At 43.0% G+C, this 27109-nt stretch overlaps 1 protein-coding gene across 1 annotated transcript in view; it reads left to right on the top strand.

Moving 5' to 3' along the window:
* LOC111958728 (syntaxin-12-like) overlaps positions 1–27109 on the top strand; it is a 61845-nt gene that overhangs the window by 2468 nt on the left and 32268 nt on the right. Inside the window, exons 2-3 of the mRNA XM_023979971.2 lie at positions 3947–4029; positions 26545–26656. Coding sequence (XP_023835739.1) covers positions 3947–4029; positions 26545–26640 — 179 coding nt within the window. The 3' untranslated portion in view covers positions 26641–26656. The remainder of the gene's footprint in view (positions 1–3946; positions 4030–26544; positions 26657–27109) is intronic.

Below are 27109 nucleotides of genomic sequence, written 5' to 3'. Positions count from 1 at the left end.
GAATATCTGATGTTTCAATTACTTTCCTCATTGGCTTCACCATAGCTACGCTTAGCGAGAACTAATCTGAGAACGGTCCTTAACAAGATGTCATAACTGCTGTCCGATAAACATTTCAATGTACACTTTATCCTCATTATAATTACAACCTCGAACCGGTAACATCCACAACATAGGTTACTGTAGCCAGTGCAGAACTACACTTCAAACGCTAAAATCCACATTTTATTTTCCCTTAAAAACAAATGCTTTGGTTGGCCCCTCAGCAGACACATTTCGACCATCTACTGGCTCTCTCTTCTCCGTCACTCTCTCCTCTCTACAGAGTCTACTCTTCTCGCATGATCTCACTCTCTCTCTTTCTCTCCTCTCTCTCTCTCTCTCTCTCTCTCTCTCTCTCATCTCTCTCTCTCTCTCTCTCTCTCTACTCGTCCTCTCTCTCTCTCTCTTTCCGTCAAGTCTTCTCTTTCTCTCTTCACTCTCATCTCTTCTATTTCTGTCATCCTCCTCTCGCTCTGTCTCCTTACTTCCCCTCTCTCTCGTACGTCTATTTCATCTTCTCTTCTTCACTTCTCTTCTCCTACTGTTCTCTCTCCAGTCACTCGTCTGTCTTACCTCGCCCTCTACTGCGTATTGTTAATTTGCAATCATTCTGGCACAGCTTAACCCCTAGTGCGCTCTAGAGTGCTCCAAATGTGAAGCAGAATGGTCCCCTGGCGTTATTGTCAACAGAAGAAGCCTATATCTCTTATTCAAGCATCAACACCCTCCAAAAAAGCACACTTTATATCCCAAATCTTTCCTGGTCTATTGTGTTTGGATCTTCTCCAATTTTACGCCTCTTCTAACCAGCACTAACACCCCTGCCTACTCCTACTGGACACCTCCCACATGCTTCAGCCCCCTTGCCCCCTATAGCCCCATCAGCTTATTCAGACCCAGCTTTATTATACACATAAAAATAAAAAAGCTCACCATGTGCACCGCAGCTACAGAAAAGCAAAACATGCAATTTACCTGATTCTATTTCAAGGTTGGCTGGAGAGAGAAACATTTATGTCTGTGGTCCATAATGGATGTGGAAAGACTACGCAGTAGAGTAGTACAGCTCTCAGGTACTTGGACAGAGCACCTTGACTCTGTACACTTCTAGCTGAACACCCTCTCACAGTTTACCACCTCCACCATCTCTTAAAGCCATCATGTTCATCCTTACACACTTTAGACTTTCCCACCACAACCAATGTTCCACTTCCTCTACAACACTCAATGTATCACAGTCTCAATGTATCTACAGTCTCAATGTATCCACATCAGTGTCTCATTGTTATGACCACAGTCTCAATGTACTACTTCAATATGTATACTCATGTGATCCCATGATGTATACCCTCATATTCATACTAAAATAATATCTCTCCCTATATCCTCACACAGTTACGACCAAAGAAAGATTAGACATACATAATGAGGATTCTAATGTGCATTTACTAGGTAACTAATTTTATCAACAATTGACATTTAACTTCTTAGAACTCACCACTATTTATTTCCCCTTATTTTCCCCTGTGCTCTACATGTGAGAGAAATGAGGAGACAATTGAATTTGAAAGGAGAGAATCCTCCTTGCGTGTTCACCTCAGAAAACCCTCTCTCTAAAGGCCAAACAACAAACAAGTCTTATTTTGTCCTAACACACATAGTCAGCGCCATCCCAGAACTTATCTAGGAAACAAAAGTCCCATTTGTTCAAATATTCCCTTCCATAATGGATCATCACATCATACATCACCTCTCGATTAGAATGTTGTGCACCATCAAAACTCAATATACTACATCTTCGATCAAGTGTGACGCTATTTACAGTGTTGTGACAGAGAATGTGTGTGCATCCTTTTCCAGTTTATTAATGATCTTGTGCAAGTGATTATGTAAATAAGGAGAGAATTCCAACTGAGTTGGTCTATCCATAAACACAGTTGTGCGTTATTCTAAGATTTTGAAGCTTCATGACCATGGAGAGTGCACTAAAGGAAGTTGATAGTGACATCATACGAGCAGCTCAATCGGAGCGATGAGATATTATGACGGCTTATCAAATAGAACATCTTCTTTCTCTCTCTCTTTCCCTCCACTTCCACCTTCCTCCCTCTGTCACTGTATGTTTACAACAGCAGGTGATGCACTTTCTGAGTAAGATCAAACCTTTCAAGGCTACCAATGTGTGTGCAAAGGAACAGTGTGTACCCAATTCACCCATTCAAAGTGTGAATGTGTCATACAAGCACAATCACACAGAAAACAGCACGCACGCACGCACGCACGCACGCACGCACACACACACAGCTCAGTCGGCGCAGGCCAAAGACACAAGGACCAGCGAACAGAGAGACATGAAATGAGCTGAAGAAACCCCACATTGAGCCTTTCTAGGAAATTAAATAGAAGTGTAACTGTACATGTTAAAGAGGATGTGGAATATTTTTTCACCTTGCTCACATAACGGCATAACACAAATACTGTATGCTATGGTGTAGGGGTGTGAACGTTTAAACGAAATTGGGATCCTTAACGTTAAGAAATATCCCTAACCGTAGATGCAGAAAGTAAACAGCATAGTGGGTCAATTTCCATAACAACTAAGAGCGTTGAATTGCGAGGCTCAACTTCTCTGCTGTTTTGGTCCACTGGCAACCACGCTGTGAACAGAGTGAAGTGAACCCGTGCACATGCGCAGATACTGTGTGTGACTGTGTGAGAGCCAAGTGTTGTATCTCGCTCATCTCAATATCCTAGCCTATTCATTCTTGCAAGCCAAGAAATTGTGAGATACAGAATTCCGTTGTGAGATACAGCTTTTGATTGCAGATAGATAGGCCTAGTGCACGGTTCTGACTCTGTCTGCCTGGTGGCCGACCTGCCTATACTGTGCCGCTCCCCTCTCTCTCCATCCCTCRCTAGCGCGCTATTAAAGATGCAAGTGTGGGGCCTTCCGGGTGGCGCAGGGGTCTTAGGCACTGCATCGCAGTGCTAGCTGTGCCACGAGAGATTCTGGGTTCGAGCCCAGGCTCTGTCGTAGCCGGCTGCGACCGGGAGGCCCATGGGGTGTCGCACAATTGGCCCAGCGTCGTCCGGGTTAGGGAGGGGTTGACCGGCAGGGATATCATTGTCTCATCGCGCACTAGCGTCTCCTGTGGCGGGCYGGGCGCAGTGCACGCTGACCAGGTCSCCAGGTGTACGGTGTTTCCTCCGACACATTGGTGCRGCTGGCTTCCGGGTTGAATGTGCATTGGGTTGAGTTTCGGAGKACGCATGGCTCTCGACCTTCGCWTCTCCCGWGTCCGTACGGGAGTTGCAGCGATGAGACAAGACTGTAACTACTACCAATTGGATACTACAAAATTAGGGAGAAAAAAGGGGTAGAGTTTTTTTTAAATAACTTCTTCTTTTTTTTTAAGATGCAAGTGTTCTCAGAAGTACGGCAACTAATCAGTCTCCTCCATTCCAAAAATACTGAATCTTAGAAGTCGATTCTTTTCGGAATCTAATCTTGATTAGAAGCCGTAGAGCTTCTTGACACACTGCTCATTTAACCCGGAAGCCAGCCGCACCAATGTGTCGGAGGAAACACYGTACAACTGGCAACCGAAGTCAGCGTGCACGCGCCCGGTCCGCCACAAGGAGTCACTAGACCGCGATGGTACAAGACATCCCGGCCAGCCAAACCCTGCCCTAACTCGGACGATGCTGGGCCAATTGTACACCGCCTCATTTGTCTCCCGGTCGAAGCCATAGAAGCTATAGAATGAAAGAGTACCCAGTGTGCTTCAACCTGGTAAGAAAAGGTCCTAAACTGGGGGACATGTTGTACTGTGTTGCTATAAAATATATCTATGTTGCTATAAAGTATAATCATCATATTTACCATGCTTTTATGTCTCTTCAGATAGCATTGAGGACCACATTCAGACCACCACATCCAACGTGGAGTCAGCCAATCAGGAGCTAGCAAAGGCCAGCCATCACCAGGTGCAGTAGTGTCCTCGTTTCATTGTCCAGGTTCAGTGATATGTGTGTGCGTGTGTGTGCTTTTGTGTGTGTGTGTGTCTGTGTGTGTGTGTGTATGTACTTGCAGGCGGGTGTGCGGGCAGGCGTTTATGTCAACTAAATGCAGTTCCTGTATATTGTCATGTCTGTGTATTGCTGGTACTGACATTACATTTCAATAGAGATWTTCAGGTGTCATGCTGATACACATCTATTTACAGGATCAGTAGGACAAACATGATTTCAAATAACAGGGTTTGCTATTTCATTACTACTTTATTGCGTTCATTACGATGCTGTGGAAATAACAATAAAGATCACATTTTCATGTCATATTTTATTAGCTTTTGCCGTTAGCTAAATTAATTGGAAAGATTGAAACAGTAAAACGGTAGCCTGGAGTCTWATAGGAAAATCAAACAGATATACCAACACTGAACTCCAATTCCATAAACAACTGTTTCTTCCACCAAGATAATGATTATGAGGTTTCAATTTCATTGTACAACTTTATTGACTAAGAACAGAAATACGTTAGTAATGTGCATCAGACGGTAGACTGCAATSAAGTATTACTTGGTTATGATTTGTTTCTGATTTCTTTTGAGTGACTCTCAATTCCATTTGGTAGCACATTCACAAAATGCCCAATGTATTTTTTTTTCTCATTTTCCTTGTGTATATTGACTAGCAATTTTATGTCATACTTTTCCCCCTTGTCATCCTTGCCACGATTATATCACAGTAGGGCTAAGAAGTCAGTGTTGGTAGCATAGGCCTGTAGTGTGTAGCCCTCTGGCTATCTTAAATAATATATTGACAAAAGTGTTTTTGGGTTAATTAAAATGTCACCTTTTCTGTTACTAGTAGTAGATAGCTTCTATCCAACACAGTGAGGTTTTATGACCCTGATACTCTGTCTGCAAACACACACGTCATTTAGCGACTTACAGTTCATTCATCTTAAGATAGCTAGGTAGGGCAACCCCATATATCAGTCACAGTAAGTACATTTGTCCTCAATAAAGTAGCTATCAGCAAAGCCAGTGCTAGTAGGGGGGTACATGGGAGAACTTGAACACCAGTTGCTGTGTTCTGGATAWGTTGCAGGGGTTTGATGGCACAAACGGGGAACCCAGTCAACAGCAAGTTGCAATAGTCCAGATGGGAGATGACAAGTGCCTGGATTAGGACCTACGCCACTGCCTGTGTCACGTAGGGTCGTACTCTACGGATATAGTATAACTGAGCCCTGGGGGACACCAGTAGTGAGAGCACATTGTGCAGACACAGATCCTCTCCACATCACTTGGTAGGAGCGGCCTGCCAGGTAGCATGCAATCCAAGAGTGTGCAAAGCCTGAAATTCCCAGCCCTGAGAGGGTGGAGAGGAGGATATGATGGTTCATCATCTCGAAGGCAGCGGATAGATGTAGGAGGATGAGAACAGAGGAGAGAGAGTCAGCTTTGGCTGTACGGAGAGCCTCTATGACACAGAGGAGAGCAGTGTGAGTGACCCGTCTTGAAGCCTGACTGGTTAGTGTCAAGAAAATAGTTTTGAGAGAGCTAGCGAGAGAGTTGGTCAGAGACAGCACGGTGAAGTGTTTTGGAAAGAAAGTAAATAAGGGACACCGGACTGTAGTTTTTGACGTCAGAGGGATCGAGTGTTTGTTCCCAGAGAAGGGGAGCGACTCTGGCCATATTGAAGTCAAAGGTGACACAGCCAGTGGTCAGGAATGAGTTTGAGGGAAGTGAGGAATGGGAGAAGGTCTCCAGAGAGTGTCTGGAGAAGGGAGGAGGGAATGGGGTTGAGCARGCAGGATATAATCTGGAGAAAAAGGTCAAGGTTTAGGGTAGTTCTGTGTGAGTGTCACAAGTGGACTAAATAGACTGAGTGAATGAGGAGCGGATGTTGTCAACCTTCTTTTCAAAGTGGTTGACAAAGTCGTTCGCAGAGAGGGAGGGGGAGGGGGTGGAGGATAAAGGTGGGAGGAGAAGGTTGAAAATMATTTCCTAGAGGTAGAGGCAGAAGCTGGAAATTGAGAGTGATAGAAAKWGGTTTTAGCAGCGGATACAGAGGAAGAGAAGGTATAGAGGAGGGATTGAAAGGATAATAAGTCCTCCGGAAGTTTAGTTTTCCTCCTTTTTTGATCAGATGCCCGCAGCCMTGTTCTGTAAACTCGCAGTGAGTCATTCAGCCACGGAGCAGAAGGGGAKGGCCGAGCTGGCAGGGAGKAAAGGAGACAGTGGGAGTCATAGGATGTGGAAAGCGAGGAGAGTAGGGTCATAGAGGCAGAATGAGGAGACAGGAGAGAGAAGGATTTAGCAGAAGGGCGACATGATAGGATAGAAGATGAGAGAGTAGAGCAGGTTTCCCCAACTGGCGGCCTGCAGGCCAAATCAGAAATATTATTTGACCGAACAAATTAATTATTAATATTATTTTAATTTAAAAAACAATATAACAAAAAGAAAATCAATTAGAGGTAAACAGCGCCTGGTGCTGAAAATATTATCATTCATTTCAACAATAATCTTAATTTTAATTTGACTTTACAGATAACAAGAGGGCTTAATTGGAGTCTATTTCTTCCAAGCCTAGGCCTATATAAAATAACTTAACTGGCTGAGGTAGGCTATGAGRCTTAACAGCATCTTTCACAATAAAAAAAKRTATGTCCTAATATAAGTGGGATGTTTTTATTAGGCCTATTTACAATTGCAACTGGCCAAAACTGTAGCATCCTAAATAAAACAATAATTTAAAGAAAAAAAGGCAATGTCTGTGTAACGCCCTGACCTTMGAGAGCCTTTTTATTTCTCTATTTGGTTAGGTCAGGGTGTGATTAGGGTGGGCATTCTAGTTTCCTTATTTCTATGTTGGGGTGATTGATTCCCAATCAGGGGCAGCTGTCTATCGTTGTCCCTGATTGGGGATCATATATAATTTGTCATTTTCCTTTTGGGTTTTGTGGGGTCTTGTTTTCTGTTTAGTGTCTGTACCTGACAGAACTGTTCGTTTTCGCTTTGTTATTTTGTTTGAGTGTTTTTTGATAGATAAAATCATGAACACTTTCTACGCTGCGCTTTGGTCCACTCCTTTCCACGAGCTTTACAGTCTGTATCTGAATTTCTGTATCGGTATAGCGTGCTCCTGTAACAACAGACCAAACAGAAAATACTGTCAGCCTGAGACCTAATTATCCCTGGATAAGTAYTCACAATAATGTTAGTATTTACTCATTAAAGTCATGTAGGCCAGCCAGTAAGTGACTTACTCAATGGGAAAAGTTGCATTTCCCCTCAGACACGATCTTGTGGATGTCGTGTGAGATGGATGTGATTTTGATGCGCAGGCAGTCCTCGATTGACTTATGTGAAAGCCGGTTCCAGTTGTGAATCTATACTGCGTTCATAGAGGAAAATGAAGACTCACAGGTGTACATTGATCCAAACATTGTTGGCACATAAAATGCATGTTTCTTTTTTGTGCTTTATTCCTCTGAGCATGCCACACAAAACGCACACAAGGACTCTGCACTCCTGAGTGCATCCCTGAGATTGCTCGATGTCTGGAATTCAATCAGCTCAGTTTGAATTGGGGACTCATCCAGCAAGGGTATCGTTTTCTTAGCAAGGGAGGAGAATTCTCCACCTGGGCGGACAGTGAGAGGATCATGTACAARCGCAATGATATCCTTGGGCTGCTGTAGTCTTCAAATCTTGTGGAGAAGTTGTCTGGTCCCTCTGCCTGTCGTTCTTCAGTGTGCTGAAGTGGATTAGCCTTCCAGATGACAAGTTCAAATCAAACAACTCAAGCTTCCTAGTAAATGCCTCAAGTTTTTCCACCATATCCATGACTGTTTTCCCTCTTCCTTGTAACTGCAGATGTAACCTGTATAAGTGACAGAATTCATTATGTTATTGTCACTGAGTTTATTATGCACTAATCAGATGTGTTAAACATTTTGTTTAATTTGTAGTGTGGGCCAATTAATTGTGCTAGCATAATATACTAACTATGTTCTGGCCCGCCAACTATTARCTCAGAAAAAATTGGGCCTGAGGCCATACCTAGATGACGAACCCTGGAGCAGAGGGAGACAGAGAGCAAAGACTACATKACCTTCTGGGTAGGGTTGGAAGAAAGGGAGACAGAAAAGGAAACAAAGTAGTGATTAGAGACCTGGAGGAGGGTTGCGGTAGGCGAACAGCATCTAGCAAAGTTTAGGTCAAGCGCATTGCCTGCCTTGTGAGTGGGAGGGGAGGGGAGGTCAAAAGAGGAAATAAGTGGAAAGAAAGAGGTTGAAAKAAATGAATTGAAGGCAGACGTCGGGAGCTTGAAGTCGCCCAGTGGACTGAGTGGTGAGCCACCGTCAGGAAATTAACTTATCAAGATGTTAAGCTCATTGAGGAGCTCTCTAAGGGCACCTGGTGGGCAATAGATGACAACAATGTTAAGCTTGAGATGACAAGTGACAGTGACAACATGGAATTCAAATTAGGAGATGGACAGGTGAGTGAGGGAGAAAATAGAAAATCTCCACCTAGAAGAATTGAGTAGCCCCTGTGCCACCCGCGATGAAATGACATACCAAAATCTAACTGCATGTAGCTCAGGCATTGAAGCAAGGATACACATATTCTTGATACCATTTGAAAGGAAAYGAAATGTGAAATAAATGTAGGAGTATATAACACATTAGATCTGGTAAAAGAAAATACAAAGAAAAATATAAATAAAGATTTGTTTTGTACCATCATCTTTGAAGTGCAAGAGAAAGGCCATAATGTATTATTCCAGCCCAGGTGCAATTTAGATTTTGGCCACTAGATGGCAGCAGTGTATGTGCAAAGTTTTAGACTGATCCAATGAACCATTGCATTTCTGATCAAAATGTTGTATCAAGTTCATAACTGTGCACTCTCCTCAAACAATAGCATGGTATTCTTTCACTGTAATAGCTACTGTAAATTGGACGGTGCAGTTAGATTAACAAGAATTTAAGCTTTCTGACATTATCAGGTATGTCTATGTCCTGGGAAATGTTCTTGTTACTTACAACCTCATGCTAATCACCTTAACGTACGTTAGCTCAACCGTCCAGTGGGGGACCCACCGATCCTGAATTAAAGTAGATGGCCCTAGCTATCAAAAAGACAGCAACATATTAAGACAAAAAGTCTAATTATCGCTCCTGGAGATAGCAGGAGTCCTCTATCTACAGATTGAAGCACATACAGTACACACACATTCATACAGGCACACAAGCATAAACACCCACACATTTGAGCTGATGTACTGTATCATACTTTTTCAGTTTACTGTACTTTATTTTATATCTATGGTTTGAATATCACTGTCCTACTTAGTGATTTGTTGTCAACAGCAGCCGACCCTCTTCCTATATCCTTATCTCTCTAATGGCTTTTCTTTGACTTTTTCCTCTCTCTCATATCTACAACCGTACACACACATAGATTACCAACATGCGATGTCAGGGATTTATCCGCTTGTTTCAGAAAGGTGCTTTTATACATTTATTTTATTGGATGGATCTAACAACACCTGAAAAACTTACACAGTTACTCTTCCTGAATAACTTACACAGTTACTCTCCTGAATAACTTACACAGTTACTCTTCCTGCATAACTTACACAGTTACTCTCCCTGAATAACTTACACAGTACTCTTCTTGCATAACTTACACAGTTACTCTTCCTGAATAACTTACATAGTTACTCTTCCTGAATAACTTACACAGTTACTTCTCCTGCATAACTTACACAGTTACTCTTCCTGAATAACTTACACAGTTACTCTCCTGAATAACTTACACAGTTACTCTTCCTGAATAACTTACACATTTACTCTTCCTGAATAACTTACATAGTTACTCTTTCTGAATAACTTACACAGTTACTCTTCCTGCATAACTTACACAGTTACTCTCCCTGAATAACTTACACAGTTACTCTCCCTGAATAACTTACACAGTTACTCTTCCTGAATAAATTACACAGTTACCTTCCTGAATAACTTCCACAGTTACTCTTCCTGAATAACTTCCACAGTTACTCTTCCTGCATAACTTACACAGTTACTCTTCCTGAACTACTTACCAGTTACTCTTCCTGAATATTACACAGTTACTCTCCCTGAATAACTTACACAGTTACTCTTCCTGCATAACTTACACAGTTACTCTTCCTGCATAACTTACACAGTTACTCTTCCTGAATAACTTACACAGTTACTCTCCCTGAATAACTTACACAGTTACTCTTCCTGCATAACTTACACAGTTACTTTTCCTGAATAACTTACACAGTTACTCTTCCTGAATAACTTACTCAGTTACTCTTCCTGAATAACTTACACAGTTACTCTTCCTGAATAACTTGCACAGTTACTCTTCCTGAATAACTTACACAGTTACTCTCCCTGAATAACTTCACAGTTACTCTTCCTGAAATAACTTGCACAGTTACTCTTCCTGAATAACTTCCACAGTTACTCTTCCTGAATAACTTCCACAGTTACTCTTCCTGCATAACTTACATAGTTACTCTTCCTGAATAACTTGCACAGWTACTCTTCCTGAATAACTTACACAGTTACTCTTCCTGAATAACTTACACAGTTACTCTTCCTGAATAACTTACACAGTTACTCTTATATGGGTATCTAAAGTCTAACAGAATATTGCACATGTACACCATAAGAAATACTCTGCTGTTGAAAAAAGTTATATATTACTGTAATATATCCCAAAAGCCAATTCACAGATCTACGCTGTGTCACGTCCTGACCATAGAGAGTCCTTATTTTCTATGGTGGAGTAGGTCAGGGCGTGACTGGGGGGTTAGTCTAGTTTATATTTTCTATGTCGGGTACTAGTTTTGTTTTCTATGTTGGTGTTTGGTATGATTCCCAATTRGAGGCAGCTGGCTATCGTTGTCTCTAATTGGGGATCATATTTAAGTTGCATTTTTTCCACCTGTGGTTGATGGGATATTGTTTTGAGTTAGTGCACGTAGCACCTCTGTAGTCACGGTTTCACTTTCTAATAAATTATGTGGAACTCAACATCCGCTGCGCCTTGGTCCGATAATTATTCCAGCGAACGTGACACGCTGGCATTTTGATTTTTCTGTTGGATTACTAAAGTTTATAGACACCATATTACTTTCCCCCCAAAGTTTTGTGAGAGTTGCTCTCCTTCCTACAGCCTTATTTTTTTCTATTTCATGCTGTTTCTATGCTGCTCTACAAGTGAACGAGTGAGTGAGCAAATGAGCGAGTGCACACAGCTTTCCCATTAATTGTCATTTCATTATCTCAAGGAGAGCTGAGCTGTGACCAAGCTCACGCAGAGCAATTTAGCTCTCTGCCAATCCATACGGCTGTTTCTAGTCTAGAGGAAGAGAGAGGGGAGAAGAAGAGAGAGACACTGTGCAGGGGGAGATATAAAAAGTGGTAGGGAGGAAAAGAGATTGAAGGAGAGAAACAAGAGAGAAAGAGAGAGACTGTTGAGGAGGGAGGAGAGATACAGAGAGTGGGAGAGCGAATGAGAGAGAGAAGATGAGTAAGAGAGAGAAGGGGAGCAAGAGTGAGACTGTTGAGTAGAATGGAAGGATACAGAGAGCGAAAAAGAGAGAGTGAGAGAAATAGAGAGACACACACACAGAGACATACAAATGGCAGAAAGGCAAGGGCACAGTTCCATGAACTCAGTCAAACAACTCTTTAATGCTGGTGCACATGCACCGTTGAACATCAGCACCAATGGTCAATTAATAGGGGATGACATTTTCGTCCGTGGCCCACCATGTCAGACGGCTTTACACTAAAAATAAATTGAATCTATAATCCATTAGCCTCAGGCTAATTACTCCTCTCACATGAAGATTCCTCAAGTTACAACACTGATGTTGTGTCTCAGCCCCATCCATGTCCAACAGCCCAAGATGAACTGTGATTGTTCATTACTATGTAACGATACCATTATATTATCCATTCCCCATGTTGCTAGTGAAACATAGCTGTTTTATTATGTATTGAATAATGGTTTAATATAGACTTCATTTAAGACACACTTCGGTTAGTGTTACATTTCATTTCAAATGTCTGTTGGCCATTAGATTACGTTGATTATGGGGAATGTGTTTGTAATGATTTACAAATTAGCAAACTCAATATGCATAATGATTCATTGAAAGGCAATAACTCACTTGATGGTGGTTACCATAATTACATCATAGGACGTCACAGTTTCTGTTTGAAAMCCGTCAGCCGCCTTTGTGGAAAATGTATCTCCTCTTGTGATCAATATGACATATTTCCGCTATCATGCTAATTCAGATGGTTTGTTTTTGGAGCTCCTGGTGTTATCATTTTGCTGGAGACAGGGAGGGAAGGAAGGAAGGAGGAAGGGAAGGTGGGAGAGAGCGAGAGAGAGAGAAATGCAGACTATATTATGCCTGACAGATAGAAGACAGAGAAACACTGAAAACGGGCAGGGGCACAGTAGGGTTGAGCGGTATCCAGATGTTCATATTGTCACACCATCATTCTCTCACCCCGGGATTTACGGCATTACCGGTTTAGTACACAAGGGGGCACCAAAAGCCCATTGGGTGTCACCAGAATGCTAACAAAATTAGCATTTACATTTACATTTTAGTCATTTAGCAGACGCTCTTATCCAGAGCGACTTACAGTAGAGTGCATACATTTTATTACATTTTTACATACTGACACAAGTAATAGTGAATTTTCATGGAAGCTGCTAGTTTAAATATGCTAAGTAGTGCAAACGATAATAAATGAATTGCAACGACAGGCAATCCAGATCATAAAGTTATACATATATAGGTAGGAGCTACTGGATGTCATATTTGTGGAGTTTGGACCTTTACAAGCAAAAATGAACGAGAGACATTGTGCAAATGAACAAAGTTTTGACGCATGCAGTACTGTCTCTCCAGTGTGGAGTCTGAAGTGGCTAGGACAATGGGCCTGCCTGCTCTGCTTGGAGAAGAAGGGGTAGGAGCAGACTGATGGGCCAAGAACAGAGAGTAGAAAAAACACAAGGAAATCAAGATAGAAGTGGCAGCTGTACAAATAACTCATCCAAAGGGCTTTGACTTCTCAAACATGTTAGAAACCTAACATTATGTGATGCCCCATCAACTTATGAATTCAGCCACGTACTTAGCAAGTTAAACTAGGTGTTAATGCATATTCACGCAGGAAAAACATATAAACGTATAAGAAATATCTTGCTGTGTTTTTTATACACAGATCTAAAATGCTTTTTATTGTAATTTCTGCTCGGCATCAGACTCCTTTTGTGCATCAGTTGCACTTCTAAACTCCGATGAGAATTCACGAACGGGCATTCTATTAGCAGACAGCGCTCTGAATGATGTGGAGCTACTTTTCTCTGGTACTTTTCTCAGTGTAGCCAGCCTATTTTTTCAAGTAAAATGCAAAATTAACTTGAAGCAAAACATTAGAAAATGTAGCTGGCTACATTCTTTCTATGATCAAATCAAATCAAATGGTATTAGTCACATGCGCCGAATACAACAGGTGTAGACCTTACAGTGAAATGCTTACTTACGAGCCCCTAACCGACAGTGCAGTTTCAAAAATACGGATAAGAATAAGAGATAAAAGTAACAAGTAATTAAAGAGCAGCAGTAAAAAAATCACAATATGTACAGGGGGGTGCTGGTACAGAGTCAATGTGCGTTGGCACTTGTTAGTTGAGGTAGTATGTACATGTAGGTAGAGTTAATTAAAGTGACAATGCATAGATGACAACAGAGAGTGGCAGTGGTGTGGAGAGGGGAGGGGGGGCAATGCGAATAGTCTGGGTAGCCATTTGACTAGATGTTCAGGAGTCTTATGGCTTGGGGGTATAAGCTGTTTAGAAGCCTCTTGGACCTAGACTTGGGGCTCCGGTACCGCTTGCTGTGTGGTAGCAGAGAGAACAGTCTATGACTAGGGTGGCTGGAGTCTTTGACAATTTTTAGGGCCTTCTTCTGACACCACCTGGTATAGAGGTCCTGGATGACAGGAAGCTTGGCCCCAGTGATGTACTGGGTTGTTCGCACTACCCTCTGTAGGCAATGATGCAACCAGTCAGGATGCTCTCGATGGTGCAGCTGTAGAACCTTTTGAGGATCTGTGGACCCATGCCAAATATTTTCAGTCTCCCGCTTCACGACTGTCATGGTGTGCTTGGATAGGCCTAAACATTAGAAATATGATGGCCATGCATTGTTTTTGCTTTTTCATTGTAAGCTCATTTAGTTGTGTGGCTGCCAGCCAAATAGCGTTGCACTTCTGTTGTCATCTGATGAAAATGAAGCTATATTATGCCGAATGTGCTACACTAATGTATTTTCTGTGAAGGAAAACTATAGTTGCACCCCTGATCACTCTATCGAAGTAAAAAAACACTGTTGACTTTCAATATAAAATGTGACCCCTGTCAATACACAGCTGGACTCACCTGCTACCGCTTTCTCCTATTGTGCAATTTACAAACAAAATGTGACTGGCTGAACTGTGCTGGAGAACTAAGTAAGCTTCATAATGTAAAATAATGTGACAGGTGAAAGAAGAACGCGATGTGCTTTATCTCCTAAAACATTGCACAAGGTGACTGCAGGTATTTACTTAAAAAATAGCTACAAATATTAAAATGTATTGAAAAACTTCAAATAAATATTTTCAGCAGTTTTGGTGGTATTGAAAGACCATCCAGTGGCTATTTACAAATACCCCAGTATACAGAATAAACAGGAGGCTGAAGAAATTTGGCTTGGCAGCTAAAACCCTCACAAACTTCTACAGATGCACCATTATGAGCATCCTGTCGGGCTGTATCACCGCCTGGTATGGCAACTGCACCGTCCGCAACAACAGGGCTCTCCAGAGGGTGGTGCGGTCAGCCCAATGCATCACCAGGAGCACACTGCCTGTCCTCCAGGACATCTACAGCACACTGTGTCACAGGAAGGCCAAGAAGATCATCAAGGACCTCAGCCACCCGAGCAACGGCTTGTTCACCCCGCTACCATCTAGAAGGCGGAGACAGAACAAGTGCATCAAAGCTGGGACCAAGAGACTGAAAAAACGCTTCTAGCCGGCCTCCAACCAGTACTCTGCCCTGAACATTAGTCACTGTCACTACCACTCGGTACTCTACCCTGCACCTTCGAGACTGCTGCCCTATGTATATAGTCATTGAACACTGGTCACTTTAATAATATTTACATAGTGTTTTACCCACTTCATATGTATACTGCATTCTAGTCAAGGCTCATCCTATATAACTACTGCTGTACACACCTTTTCTATTCATATACTGTCCATAATGTCTATACACACCATCATATACAGGACATATACACTGAGTGTACAAAACACTGACATAGACTGACCGGGTGAATCCAGGTGAGTATGATCCCTTATTGATGTCACTTATTAAATCCACTTCAATCAGTTTAGATGAAAGGGAGGAGAGAGGTAAAAGAAGGATTGCTAAGCCTTGAGACAATTGGGACATGGATTGTGTATGTGTGCCATTCAGAGAAGGAATTTAAGTGCCTTTGAACGGAGTATGGTAGTAGGTGCCAGGCACACTGGTTTGACTGTGTCAAGAACTGCAACGCTGCTGAGTTTTTCACGCTCAATAGTTTCCTGTGTGCATCAAGAAGGGTCCACCAYCCAAAGAACATCCAGCCAACTTGACACAACTGTGGGAAGCATTGGAGTCAACATGGGCCAGCATCCCTGTGGAATGCTTTCGAACACCTTGTAGTGTCCATGCCCCAACGAATTGAGGGCAAAAGGGGGTGCAACTCAATGTTAGGAAGGTGTTCCTAATGTTTTGTACACTCAGTGTATGTTTATATTCCGCACTCTGACACTGCTTGTTCTAATATTTCTATATTTATTTATTAATACATTTTTATTTGGGGGATTTGCTTGTATCATTCTTACATATTACTGCACTTTTGGAGATAGGAACATAAGCATTTCGCTACACCCGCGATAACATAATATGTGTACGCGACCAATACAATTTGATTTGATACAAGGTCAATACACACTAAAACATCCACAGAGGAAATATCTCTGGGCAGACAGACAGTCAACATACTTATCTATTGATGCTTTTAGTCTTGGAGCAGGAAAGGAGGTGCAGCAGGTCTGTCCTTTATATAGTTCTTTAACAACAATCATTTCCCCAGAAGGTCAGTTCTCTACTTGATCAACAATTCAACATCCTCCCCGTCTCTATCCATCTGTGAAAACTTCAGAATTGGAGTTGAAAGCAAAATTCTACTTGGTGCTTTAAAACGTTACATTATTTCCATTATATGATTCTCACTAGGGAAACCGTGCTCTATACATATTCATGTAACGTACAGCCGATGTGTTTGTCTTACAAAATAAGCCCATTTCATAGACACAGATACATGAGAAACATAGACACAGATATATGAGAAACACAGCCAGAATACCAGAGTGCAGCTGGGCTAAAGTTAGTGGTGCTGTCTGAGACGATGCAGGGACCAAGACAGGGACAGGGACCGAGACAGGGACAGGGAGAGGAAGAGGATTGTGGTGCTGTCTGAGACGATGCAGGGACCGAGACAGGGACAGGGACCGAGACAGGGACAGGGACCGAGACAGGGACAGGGACCGAGACAGGGACAGGGACAGGGAGAGGGAGAGGATTGTGGTGCTGTCTGAGGCGATGCAGGGACAGGGACAGGAAGAGATTTGTGCTGCTGTCTGAGGACCGGGACAGGGACCGGGACAGGGATGAGGACAGGGACAGGGAGAGGTTTGTGCTCTTGTCTGAGGCGATACAGGGACAGGGATGAGGACAGGAACAGGGAGAGGTTTATGGTGCTGTCTGAGGCAATGCAAATCAAATCAAATCTTATTTGTCACATACACATGGTTAGCAGATGTTAATGCGAGTGTAGCGAAATGCTTGTGCTTCTAGTTCCGACAATGCAGTAATAACCTAACAATTTCACAACAACTACCTTATACACACAAGTGTAAAGGGATGAAGAATATGTACATAAAAATATGTGAATGAGTGATGGTACAGAGCGGCATAGGCAAGATGCAGTAGATGGTATAGAGTACAGTATATACTGTCGTGTCTTTGGCTATGCCGGATTAAGTGATATGACATGCTATTCTATAAAATCCTTTCTCTGTAATTAATATTACCTGATTGAGCTAATCATGTAAATGTTATTAACTAGAAAGTCGGGGCACCACAAAATAATATTTATAGAGCTGTTATCTGCCGAATAAACTCTTAAAGACCTAGTAATATTTTACATCAATAGCAGTCAATATTAATCGTCACCTTATTTCAGTCTCAACTGAAAGTTGTAAATTCTTATCTTATCTTCACGAACCCTGGCTAACAAGTTGAATCAGCAATACAAAATTGTGTTTAATTATTTATTTACTAAATACCTAACTAATCACACAGAATTACATATACACAGAATGAATCATGCCTTGATGACCAATAATGTCATAAAGGAAAACGTCCCTGGTGGACGGAGCAGAGGAACACAAAGGAAAGTGGGTTGGGTTTGAGTGAAAGAGCGGGAAGACTGAGGAACAAAGGGAGAAGCCATGCTATCGTAAATACAGGATCTTATGCATTCTAAATTACCGCCCATTTGGAAAAGGAAAATGCACTGAATATTTACTCTGAGCTGTGCTTCAATAGGTTGGTGGTAGATGGAAGGCCGTGTTGCCCAACAGAGTCCTTTGTCCTTTGAAGAGTGTCTCTGGTGGTGAACGGGATACATTGTAGCGTCGTCGTTGTGTGGTAGACGGAATACTCTGTCTGTCCTTTCCTAGCCCACGTTTACAGCTGCTGTTGCTAACTCAACGGCCAGGATGTCTCACTTCTTTAGTGAATAAGAGTTCAACGTTCATACCATTCACAACCAAAGCTCACGCTGAGGTTAGCTTAGTTCTGTAGTTGACATGTTAGTCCTTTTTAACGTATGGACCGTCGTCCTCACGTCCTCGGAACAGGAGGTTACATTTTTGTCAAGGGCTTTATATAGTGGAGGGAGAAGGGTGTGTTTTCATAGTTTTATAACCCATGTCTCTTCACAGGGGCGGGCCACTGATTGAGCAGAGCCCTAACCTTATGAATACCCAAATCTCTCATTTGGAATCTCTCACTAAAATTACATTTAATCTTTTCACCAATAATTTTATATTCAAATATTTAAATTGCCCAACAATTCCATGTGAATCTGATAACTATAATATGTAGACTTTCCACTGTAGAGTTTATGTTATCCTATCATTGATGAGAATGTTTCAGATGACAACCAAACTGACATCATATTCATTAAGTACCAACGCATATGTTCAACTGGTCGGATTACCAAAATATGGTTAATTTCCCCCCCTAATTTATTTGATGTTCCCAGACTCCGTTAAAACATCTTATGGCTGCAGGGGCAGTATTGAGTAGCTTGGATGAAAGGTGCCCAGAGGTGCCCATAGTAAACTGCCTGCTCCTCAGTCCCAGTTGCTAATACATGCATATTATTATTACTATTGGATAGAAAACACTCTGAAGTTTCTAAAACTGTTTGAATGATGTCTGTGAGTATAACAGAACTCATATGGCAGGCAAAAACCTGAGAAAGAATCCAAACAGGAAGTGGGAAATCTGAGGTTGGTCGATTTTCAACCCAAGTTCCGGTTGGAACTTTATTGAAGATTTATGTTAAAAACATTCTAAAGATTGATTCAATACATCGTTTGACATGTTTCTACTGACTGTTATGGAACTTTTTGACATTTCGTCTGCTTTTAGTGAACGCACTTCCTAACTTTGGATTTGTTTACTAAACACGCTAACAAAAATAGCTATTTGGACATAAATGATGGACATTACCGAACAAAACAAAAATGTATTGTGAAAGTGGGAGTCTTGGGAGTGCATTCCGACAAAGATCAGCAAAGGTAAGTGAAGATTTATAATGCTTTTTATTAGTTTTGTTGACTGCACAATTTGGCGGGTAACTGTATGGCTTCCTTTTGTGGCTGAACGCTGTTCTCAGATTATTGAATATTGTGCTTTTCCCGTTAAGCTTTTTGAAATCTGACACAGCAGTTGCATTAAGAACAAGTGTATCTTTAATTCTATGTAAAACATGTATCTTTCATAAAAGTTTATGATGAGTATTTATGTCATTTGACGTGGCTCTCTGCAATTTCTCCGGATATTTTGGAGGCATTTCTGAACATGGTGCCAATGTAAACTGAGGTTTTTGGATATAAATATGAACTTTATAGAACAAAACATATATGTATTGTGTAACATGAAGTCCTATGAGTGTCATCTGATTAAGATAATCAAAGGTTAGTAATTAATTTATCTCTATTTTTGCTTTTTGTGACTCCTGTCTTTGGCTGGAAAAATGGCTGTGTTTTTCTGCGATTTTGCGGTGACCTAACATAATCGTTTGTGGTGCTTTCGCTGTAAAGCCTATTTGAAATCAGACACGTTGGTGGGATTAACAACAAGATTACCTTTAAAATGGTATAAGATACATGTATGTTTGAGGAATTTTAATTATTAGATTTCTGTTGTTTGAATTTGGCGCCATGCACATTCACTGGTTGTTGTCATATCATCCCGTTAACGGGATTGCAGTCATAAGAAGTTTTAACAAAAGCTATTCAAGAGTCCCTCTGTAGAGTCAAGAGAGAGAGGGAAGGGAGAAAGGTATTTATGGGGGAGTCATAAACCTTACCCACAGGCCAACGTCATGACAATACATATGAGATGAGTAATGAAGGGTATGTAAACAAATAAAAGTGGCATTGTTTAAAGTGGCTAGTGATACATGTATTACATAAAGATGGCAAGATGCAGTAGATGGTATAGAGTACAGTATATACATATGAGATGAGTAATGTAGGGTATGTAAACATTATATTAAGTGGCATTGTTTAAAGTGGCTAGTGATACATTTTTTACATCAATTTTTCCATTATTAAAGTGGCTTGAGTTGAGTCAATATGTTGGCAGCAGCCACTCAATGTTAGTGGTGGCTGTTTTTAACAGTCTGATGGCCTTGAGATAGAAGCTGTTTTTCAGTCTCTCGGTCCCTGCTTTGATGCACCTGTACTGACCTCGCCTTCTGGATGATAGCAGGGTGAACAGGCACTGGCTCGGGTGGTTGTTGTCCTTGATGATCTTTATGGCCTTCCTGTGACATCGGGTGGTGTAGGTGTCCTGGAGGGAAGGTAGTTTGCCCCCGGTAATGCGTTGTGCAGACCCCACTACCCTCTGGAGAGCCTTACGGTTGTGGGCTGAGCAGTTGCCGTACCAGGCGGTGATACAGCCCGACAGGATGCTCTCGATTTACACATCTGTAAAAGTTTGTGCTGTTGGTGACAAGCAGAATTTCTTCAGCCTCCTGAGGTTGAAGAGGCGCTGCTGCGCCCTCTTCACCACGCTGTCTGGGTGGGTGGACCAATTCAGTTTGTCCGTGATGTGTACGCCGAGGAACTTAAAACTTACTACCTTCTCCACTACTGTCCCGTCGATGTGGATAGGGGAGTGCTCCCTCTGCTGTTTCATGAAGTCCACGATCATCTCCTTTGTTTTGTTGACGTTGAGTGTGAGGTTATTTTCCTGACACCAGGAAGTCCAGTACCCAGTTGCACAGGGCGGGGTCGAGACCCATCGTCTCGAGCTTGATGACGAGTTTGGAGGGTACTATGGTGTTAAATGCTGAGCTGTAGTCGATGAACAGCATTCTCACATAGGTATTCCTCTTGTCCAGATGGGTTAGGGCAGTTTGCAGTGTGGTTGCGATTGCGTCGTCTGTGGACCTATTGGGKCGGTAAGCAAATTGGAGTGGGTCTAGGGTGTCAGGTAGGGTGGAGGTGATATGGTCCTTGACTAGTCTCTCAAAGCACTTTATGATGACGGAAGTGAGTGCTACGGGGCCGTAGTCGTTTAGCTCAGTTACCTTAGCTTTCTTGGGAACAAGAACAATGGTGACCCTCTTGAAGCATGTGGGAACAGCAGCCTGGGATAGGGATTGATTGAATACACCAGCCAGCTGGTCTGCGCATGCTCTGAGGACGCGGCTGGGGATGCCGTCTGGGCCTGCAGCCTTGCGAGGGTTAACAAGCAAGGCTGTCTGGAAGCAAGACATCCTGGTCCGCGACGGGGCTGGTTTTCTTTTTGTAATCCGTGGTTGACTGTAGACCCTGCCACATACCTCTTGTGTCTGAGCCGTTAAATTGCGACTCTACTTTGTCTCTATACTGACACTTAGCTTGTTTGATTGCTTGCGGAGGGAATAGCTACACTGTTTTTATTCGGTCATGTTTCCGGTCACCTTGCCCTGGTTAAAAGCAGTGGTTCGCGCTTTCAGTTTCGCGCGAATGCAGCCATCAATCCACAGTTTCTGGTTTGGGAATGTTTTAATAGTTGCTGTGGGTACGACATCGCCGATGCACTTGCTGATAAACTCGCTCACCGAATTAGCGTATTTGTCAATGTTGTTGTTTGACGCAGTGCGGAAAACATATCCCAATCCACGTGATCGAAGCAATCTTGAAGCGTGGAATCAGATTGGTCGGACCAGCGTTGAACAGACCTGAGYGCGGGAGCGTCCTGTTTTAGTCTCTGTCTATAGGCTGGGAGCGACAAAATGGAGTCGTGGTCAGCTTTTCCAAAAGGAGGGGTGGGGGAGGGCCTTATATGCGTCGCGGATGTTAGAATAACAATGATCTAGGGTTTTACCAGCCCTGGTAGCACAATCGATATGCTGATAGAATTTAGGGAGTTTTGTTTTTAGATTAGCCTTGTTAAAATCCCCAGCTACAATGAATGCAGCCTCAGGATATGTGATTTCCAGTTTCATAGTGTCACGAACCCGGCTCAAAGCCCGTAACAAAAGGGAGACAACGTGGAGATAAGGAATAACAAAATATATTTATTAACTAGGGTAACCTAAATGCAATTAACAATGGTGTGTGTAATCAGTAATCAGTAWTGTAAGTGAGTGTTTTGCTTGCATAAATGTGATAATGTGGTATGTTGAAAGCTGCTAAAGCAAACAACCAAAAAGCCACAAAAAGCCACAACAAAATCTATGACGGTGTCTGCATGGAGAGAGTCTCCTCCATGAATGGGGAAGTGGTGTATTTATCCTGGGAGACACCGGGCCCAGGTGTTTCCCATGTAGCTGACGACCCACAATAGAGTCAAATAAAGTTCGTTCAGGGCTGTCGATGTGTCTGCTTGGGGGGGAATATATGCGGCTGTGATTATAATCAAAGAGAATTCTCTTGGAAGATAATGCGGTCGACATTTGATTGTGAGGAATTCTAAGTCAGGTGAACAGAAGGACTTCAGTTCCTGTATGTTGTTATGATCACACCACGTCTCATTAATCATAAGGCATACCCCCCTGCCCCTCTTCTTACCAGAAAGATGCTTGTTTCTGTCGGCGCGATGCGTGAAGAAACCAGCTGGCTGTACTGACTTCGATAGCGTGTCTCGAGTGAGCCATGTTTCCATGAAGCAAAGATCGTTACAGTCTCTTATGTCTCTCTGAAATGCTACCCTTGCTCGGATTTCATCAACCTTGTTGTCAAGAGACTGGACATTGGAGAGTAGTATGCTAGGGAGCGGTGCGCGATGTGCCCGTCTCCGGTGCCTGACCAGAAGACCGCTTCGTCTGTCCCTTTTACGGTGACGTTGTTTTGGTTCGCCAGCCGGGATCCGATCCATTGTCCTGGGTGGTGGGCAGAACAGAGGATCCGCTTCGGGAAAGTCGTATTCCTGGTCGTAATGATGGTGAGTTGACGTTGCTCTTATATTCAGTAGTTCCTCCCGACTGTATGTAATAAAACCTAAGATTACCTGGGGTACCAATGTAAGAAATAACACGTAAAAAAACGAAATACTGCATAGTTTCCTAGGAACGCGAAGCGAGGCGGCCATCTCTGTCGGCGCCGGAAGTCTAGAGTAGGGACAAGGACGGGGACAGGGACAGGGACAGAGACAGGGAGAGGAAGAGGTTTATGGTGCTGTCTGAGGCAATGCAGAGACAGGGACCGGGATGGGGACATTGAGAGGTTTGTGGTGCTGTCTGAGGCGTTGCAGGGACAGGGACAGGGAGAGGTTTGTGGTGCTGTCTGAGGCGATGCKGAGGCGATGCAGGGACAGCGACTGGGATGGGAACAGGGACAGGGAGAGGTTTGTGGTGCTGTCTGAGGCGATGCAGGGACAGGGACGGGGACAGGGACAGGAAGAGGTTTGTGGTCCTGTCTGAGGCGATGCAGGGACAGGGACTGGGACAGGGACAGGGACAGGGATAGGTTTGTGGTGCTGTCTGAGGCGATGCAGGGACAGGGATGGGAACGGGGACCGGGACAGGGACAGGGAGAGGTTTGTGGTGCAGTCTGAGGCAATGCAGGAATAGGGATGGGGACAGGCAGGGGTTTGTGGTGCAGTCTGAGGCGATGCAGGACAGGGATAAGGACGGGGACAGGGAACGGTTTGTGGTGCTCTCTGATGCGATGCAAGGACAGAGATGGGAACGGGGAGAGGTTTGTGGTGCAGTCTGAGGCGATGCAGGAAAGGGATAAGGACGGGGACAGGGAACGGTTTGTGGTGCTCTCTGATGCGATGCAAGGACAGAGATGGGAACGGGGAGAGGTTTGTGGTGCAGTCTGAGGCGATGCAGGAACAGGGATGGGGACGGGGACAAGCAGGGGTTTGTGGTGCAGTCTGAGGCGATGCAGCAGAGACAGTGACAAGTGACAGGGAGGCTGTCACAGGTCCACTGAGGGTCCCAGGACTGGCCGTGAGTGTTTGTTTGCTGCTCCTTTTATATATCATTATCAGGGTTGACTGGGATTTTGATTGTACACATTTCACATAATCCCATTACAAAGGAGGCAGCTAGTTTTCCTCTTCCATATGCGATAAAGGAGGAAAAATATTATGTCAGTAATCATTGCTTGCCATTATTATTGTATTATTAAGACATTTCTAATGTCACACATAAGGTAAATAGCTTTCCCCTCCCAGAAACTCAATGTGAGATTGTCTATCTGTATGAGAGAAATGGTGATGAGTTTGGAGCGTGCTGGCACACGGTCTGACATGACTTGCAGCTGCTAATAACCGCGGTGAGGATCATCTTGGACTGTGAGGATGCAGTGTAGTAGCCTCATGCTTCCCACACCCTGAGGCAGTACACCCTGTCCCTGGCATGGTTGTGAAATGCATGAACACCTTTAGATGGCAATATGCTTGGGAATGTACACATAACTGGTGCCACATTGTCATGTTTGGAGACATGAAACAATGTTACGGTATAGCCAGAAAAAGATGTTAACATTTTGGCGTTGGTGACCATTTCCAAACGCATCTTCACCAAGAGATCAAGCTTTCTTCAGCAGAGGTCTTACTCCGCTCCTCTGACTTTGGCTCAGAGATAAACTGAGTGGATTCAAGGTGCCACATATTGTATAAAGCTCATTTCTCTTTCAGCCCCTCTCTAGCTCATTCTAACCCAGCTGCTGCTTGTCCTTGACCTGACCTTTATGCTAACAAAGGGGATTTCTTAGAACCTCGCCATGACAATGACAACACTGAGACTGAAAGGATCAGGGATGAGAGCCAGCGGGAACAAGCACGGGTGGGCAAGCGGCAGAGAGAGAGATAGAGAGGGGGAGAGGGAGAGATAGGGAGATGGGGACATATGGAGTAATGCAAGAATAGACAAATGAGACTATGAGGAGTCATTTGACCAAATGCTTGAGGTTAAGGTTTGTCCTGTTCTTGGTCATTCAGACTGAGCGGAATAGAACCGGGGAGATACTCTCTACTCCTCTCCTCCCCTCTCTTCCTTCCAGGGGAATGCAGTGTACATGGTCATCAACCACAAGCCTACAGGACACACTCCCCTGGGGATTAGGAAATGAGTGATAAGACCATTTCTTCCTTGTCTCAGTTCTGTCTCAGTCCCCCCCCCCCCTCTGCTCTCTGTGTGCCTCCCTCACCCATTCCTCTCTCACAGCCCTGTGGCTGGACAATTCCAGTTTAAAAATACTGCAACAGTTCCTTTGTTATAATAAACCATTTTTCCCTCTCTATACCTTATTTATTTTTCTGTTCTCCCTAAATAAGAGTGGAATAGGGATGAGAAAGAGAGAGGGAGGGAGAGAGAGAGACTCTGCACCGTGTGACTGCTCTGTGCAAGCAGGAAAAGGGAGAGAGGATGGGAGAGAAAGTTTATAAGGCACAGTTTATAAGGAAATGTGAGAGAGAAGCCGGGGAATCTGTGGTGGCCAGCTGCAAGAGAGGAGATAGCGGAGAAAGGCTTTTAATTCTCAATCCCCACAGAGCCTTTGAAAATTACCAATCTTCTTATCACAGACGCAGGACTGCTTATGCAAATTGTTGTGGAGTGGAACGTTTAAACTGAAAATTACTCGACAGCAGTTTTTTTCCCGTCTCTCTCTCTCTCTCTCTCTCTCTCTCTCTCTCTCTTTCCACATAGAAAGCCTGTTTCGAGTCTCAGAAGATGAATTGCTTTGAAGCGAGTCAGGATTTAAAGACTCCAGACCCAGCTCTGGTCTAACGTAGCCGCTCTCACTGCCTTTGTAGCGGAAAACGGGGAGGAAAAAAGAGAAAGAAAAAGCATTTGAAAACAACATTCTGGTCTCACCTCCCTGCTCTGACACATCACCTATCGCCCGAGGAGGCTAGGAGCCAGGGAAATATATAAATATCTCTAACCCCTGTTCTCCATTTTAGTTATTTTCATTTCTAGTTGAGGTTATTTTTCATTCATTTTTTAAAATATATTTTGTTACTACACATTGAGAGTTATGAACATGGTCGGATAACACAGCTTGTGTTCTATGTGGGGAAGTTGTTTGAACCATTTCAAGTTTGAAGTTACACCACAGGCAATATTAGAAGAAAAAAAGTTGATAAATGATGTTGAAACAATTCCCAGTCCATAGATATAACCCCTTCTAATGAAAAAGAGGATAGAGTGCATGTGAAGGAAAATGTTGTTGTTTCTGTGTTCTGTGATCAGACACYACTGGCTCTTAATGGTTTCTCTCATCATTAATCACCAAGCACTTGACCAAACTCAAATCAAGTCTTTATGATAAGTTATTTCTGAAAATACATTCTGATGTACAAACCTAGTGTAACCCAATAACCCACAATTGTGTTTCAGCCATTTCACCTGGTATTACGATGGGTGCCTGCATGGTGTCTATTTAGGTGGGAATGTTGGGAAAGTATTTGGTGTGTAACTCCAGGGAGGAGATTAAATGTTTGTGTTGTATGTATTGAATATGTTGCAGATTCTATAGTTTTCTAATTGAATCTAATCTGATCTGACCCACAGAGGCAGATTAGGAAGAGGAAGTGTTACATGCTGGTGGCGGGAGGCTTCATCCTCACCCTCCTCATCATCATCATCGCTGTGTCAGCAAGAAAATGAAACCAGAACCCCAGAGGTAAGCCTCCTAAACCATCCAATACTACTGCTGTTTATAAACCAGCAACAGCCCAAAAAATAGTATTGATATTGTTATACATGTACTATATTGGCGTATTGATTGCTATATTGACATTCTATTCTGATTGTAATCTGCATAGAGGCCTGAGACGAAGTGCAGACCCTGAGAATATGGCACAACACGTTAAAAGAGAATTTAGCTTTTTTTAAACCAAATGTAAATTAAATGTTATAGAAGCGTCCAGATACTTTTTTTCAGATTTCACTTGTTTTTGAGAAACTTACCCCAACCAGCGATTCACTTCCTCATCCTCATTGTGCAGTATTGGGCTCTGAAAAACATCAACAAATGCTCCAAAAACACCCAAATTATTCCTTTTAGATTCGGGAAAGTTCTCAGTATAGTGATGCAAGTCTTGAGATGTTGTACACATGAAATTGTGTCATTATG

Source organism: Salvelinus sp. IW2-2015, linkage group LG35 (assembly GCF_002910315.2).
Source record: "Salvelinus sp. IW2-2015 linkage group LG35, ASM291031v2, whole genome shotgun sequence".
Taxonomy (NCBI): domain Eukaryota; kingdom Metazoa; phylum Chordata; class Actinopteri; order Salmoniformes; family Salmonidae; genus Salvelinus; species Salvelinus sp. IW2-2015.
The sequence above is the reverse complement of the archived record's forward strand: the minus strand, read 5'-3'. Positions and strand labels throughout refer to the sequence as shown.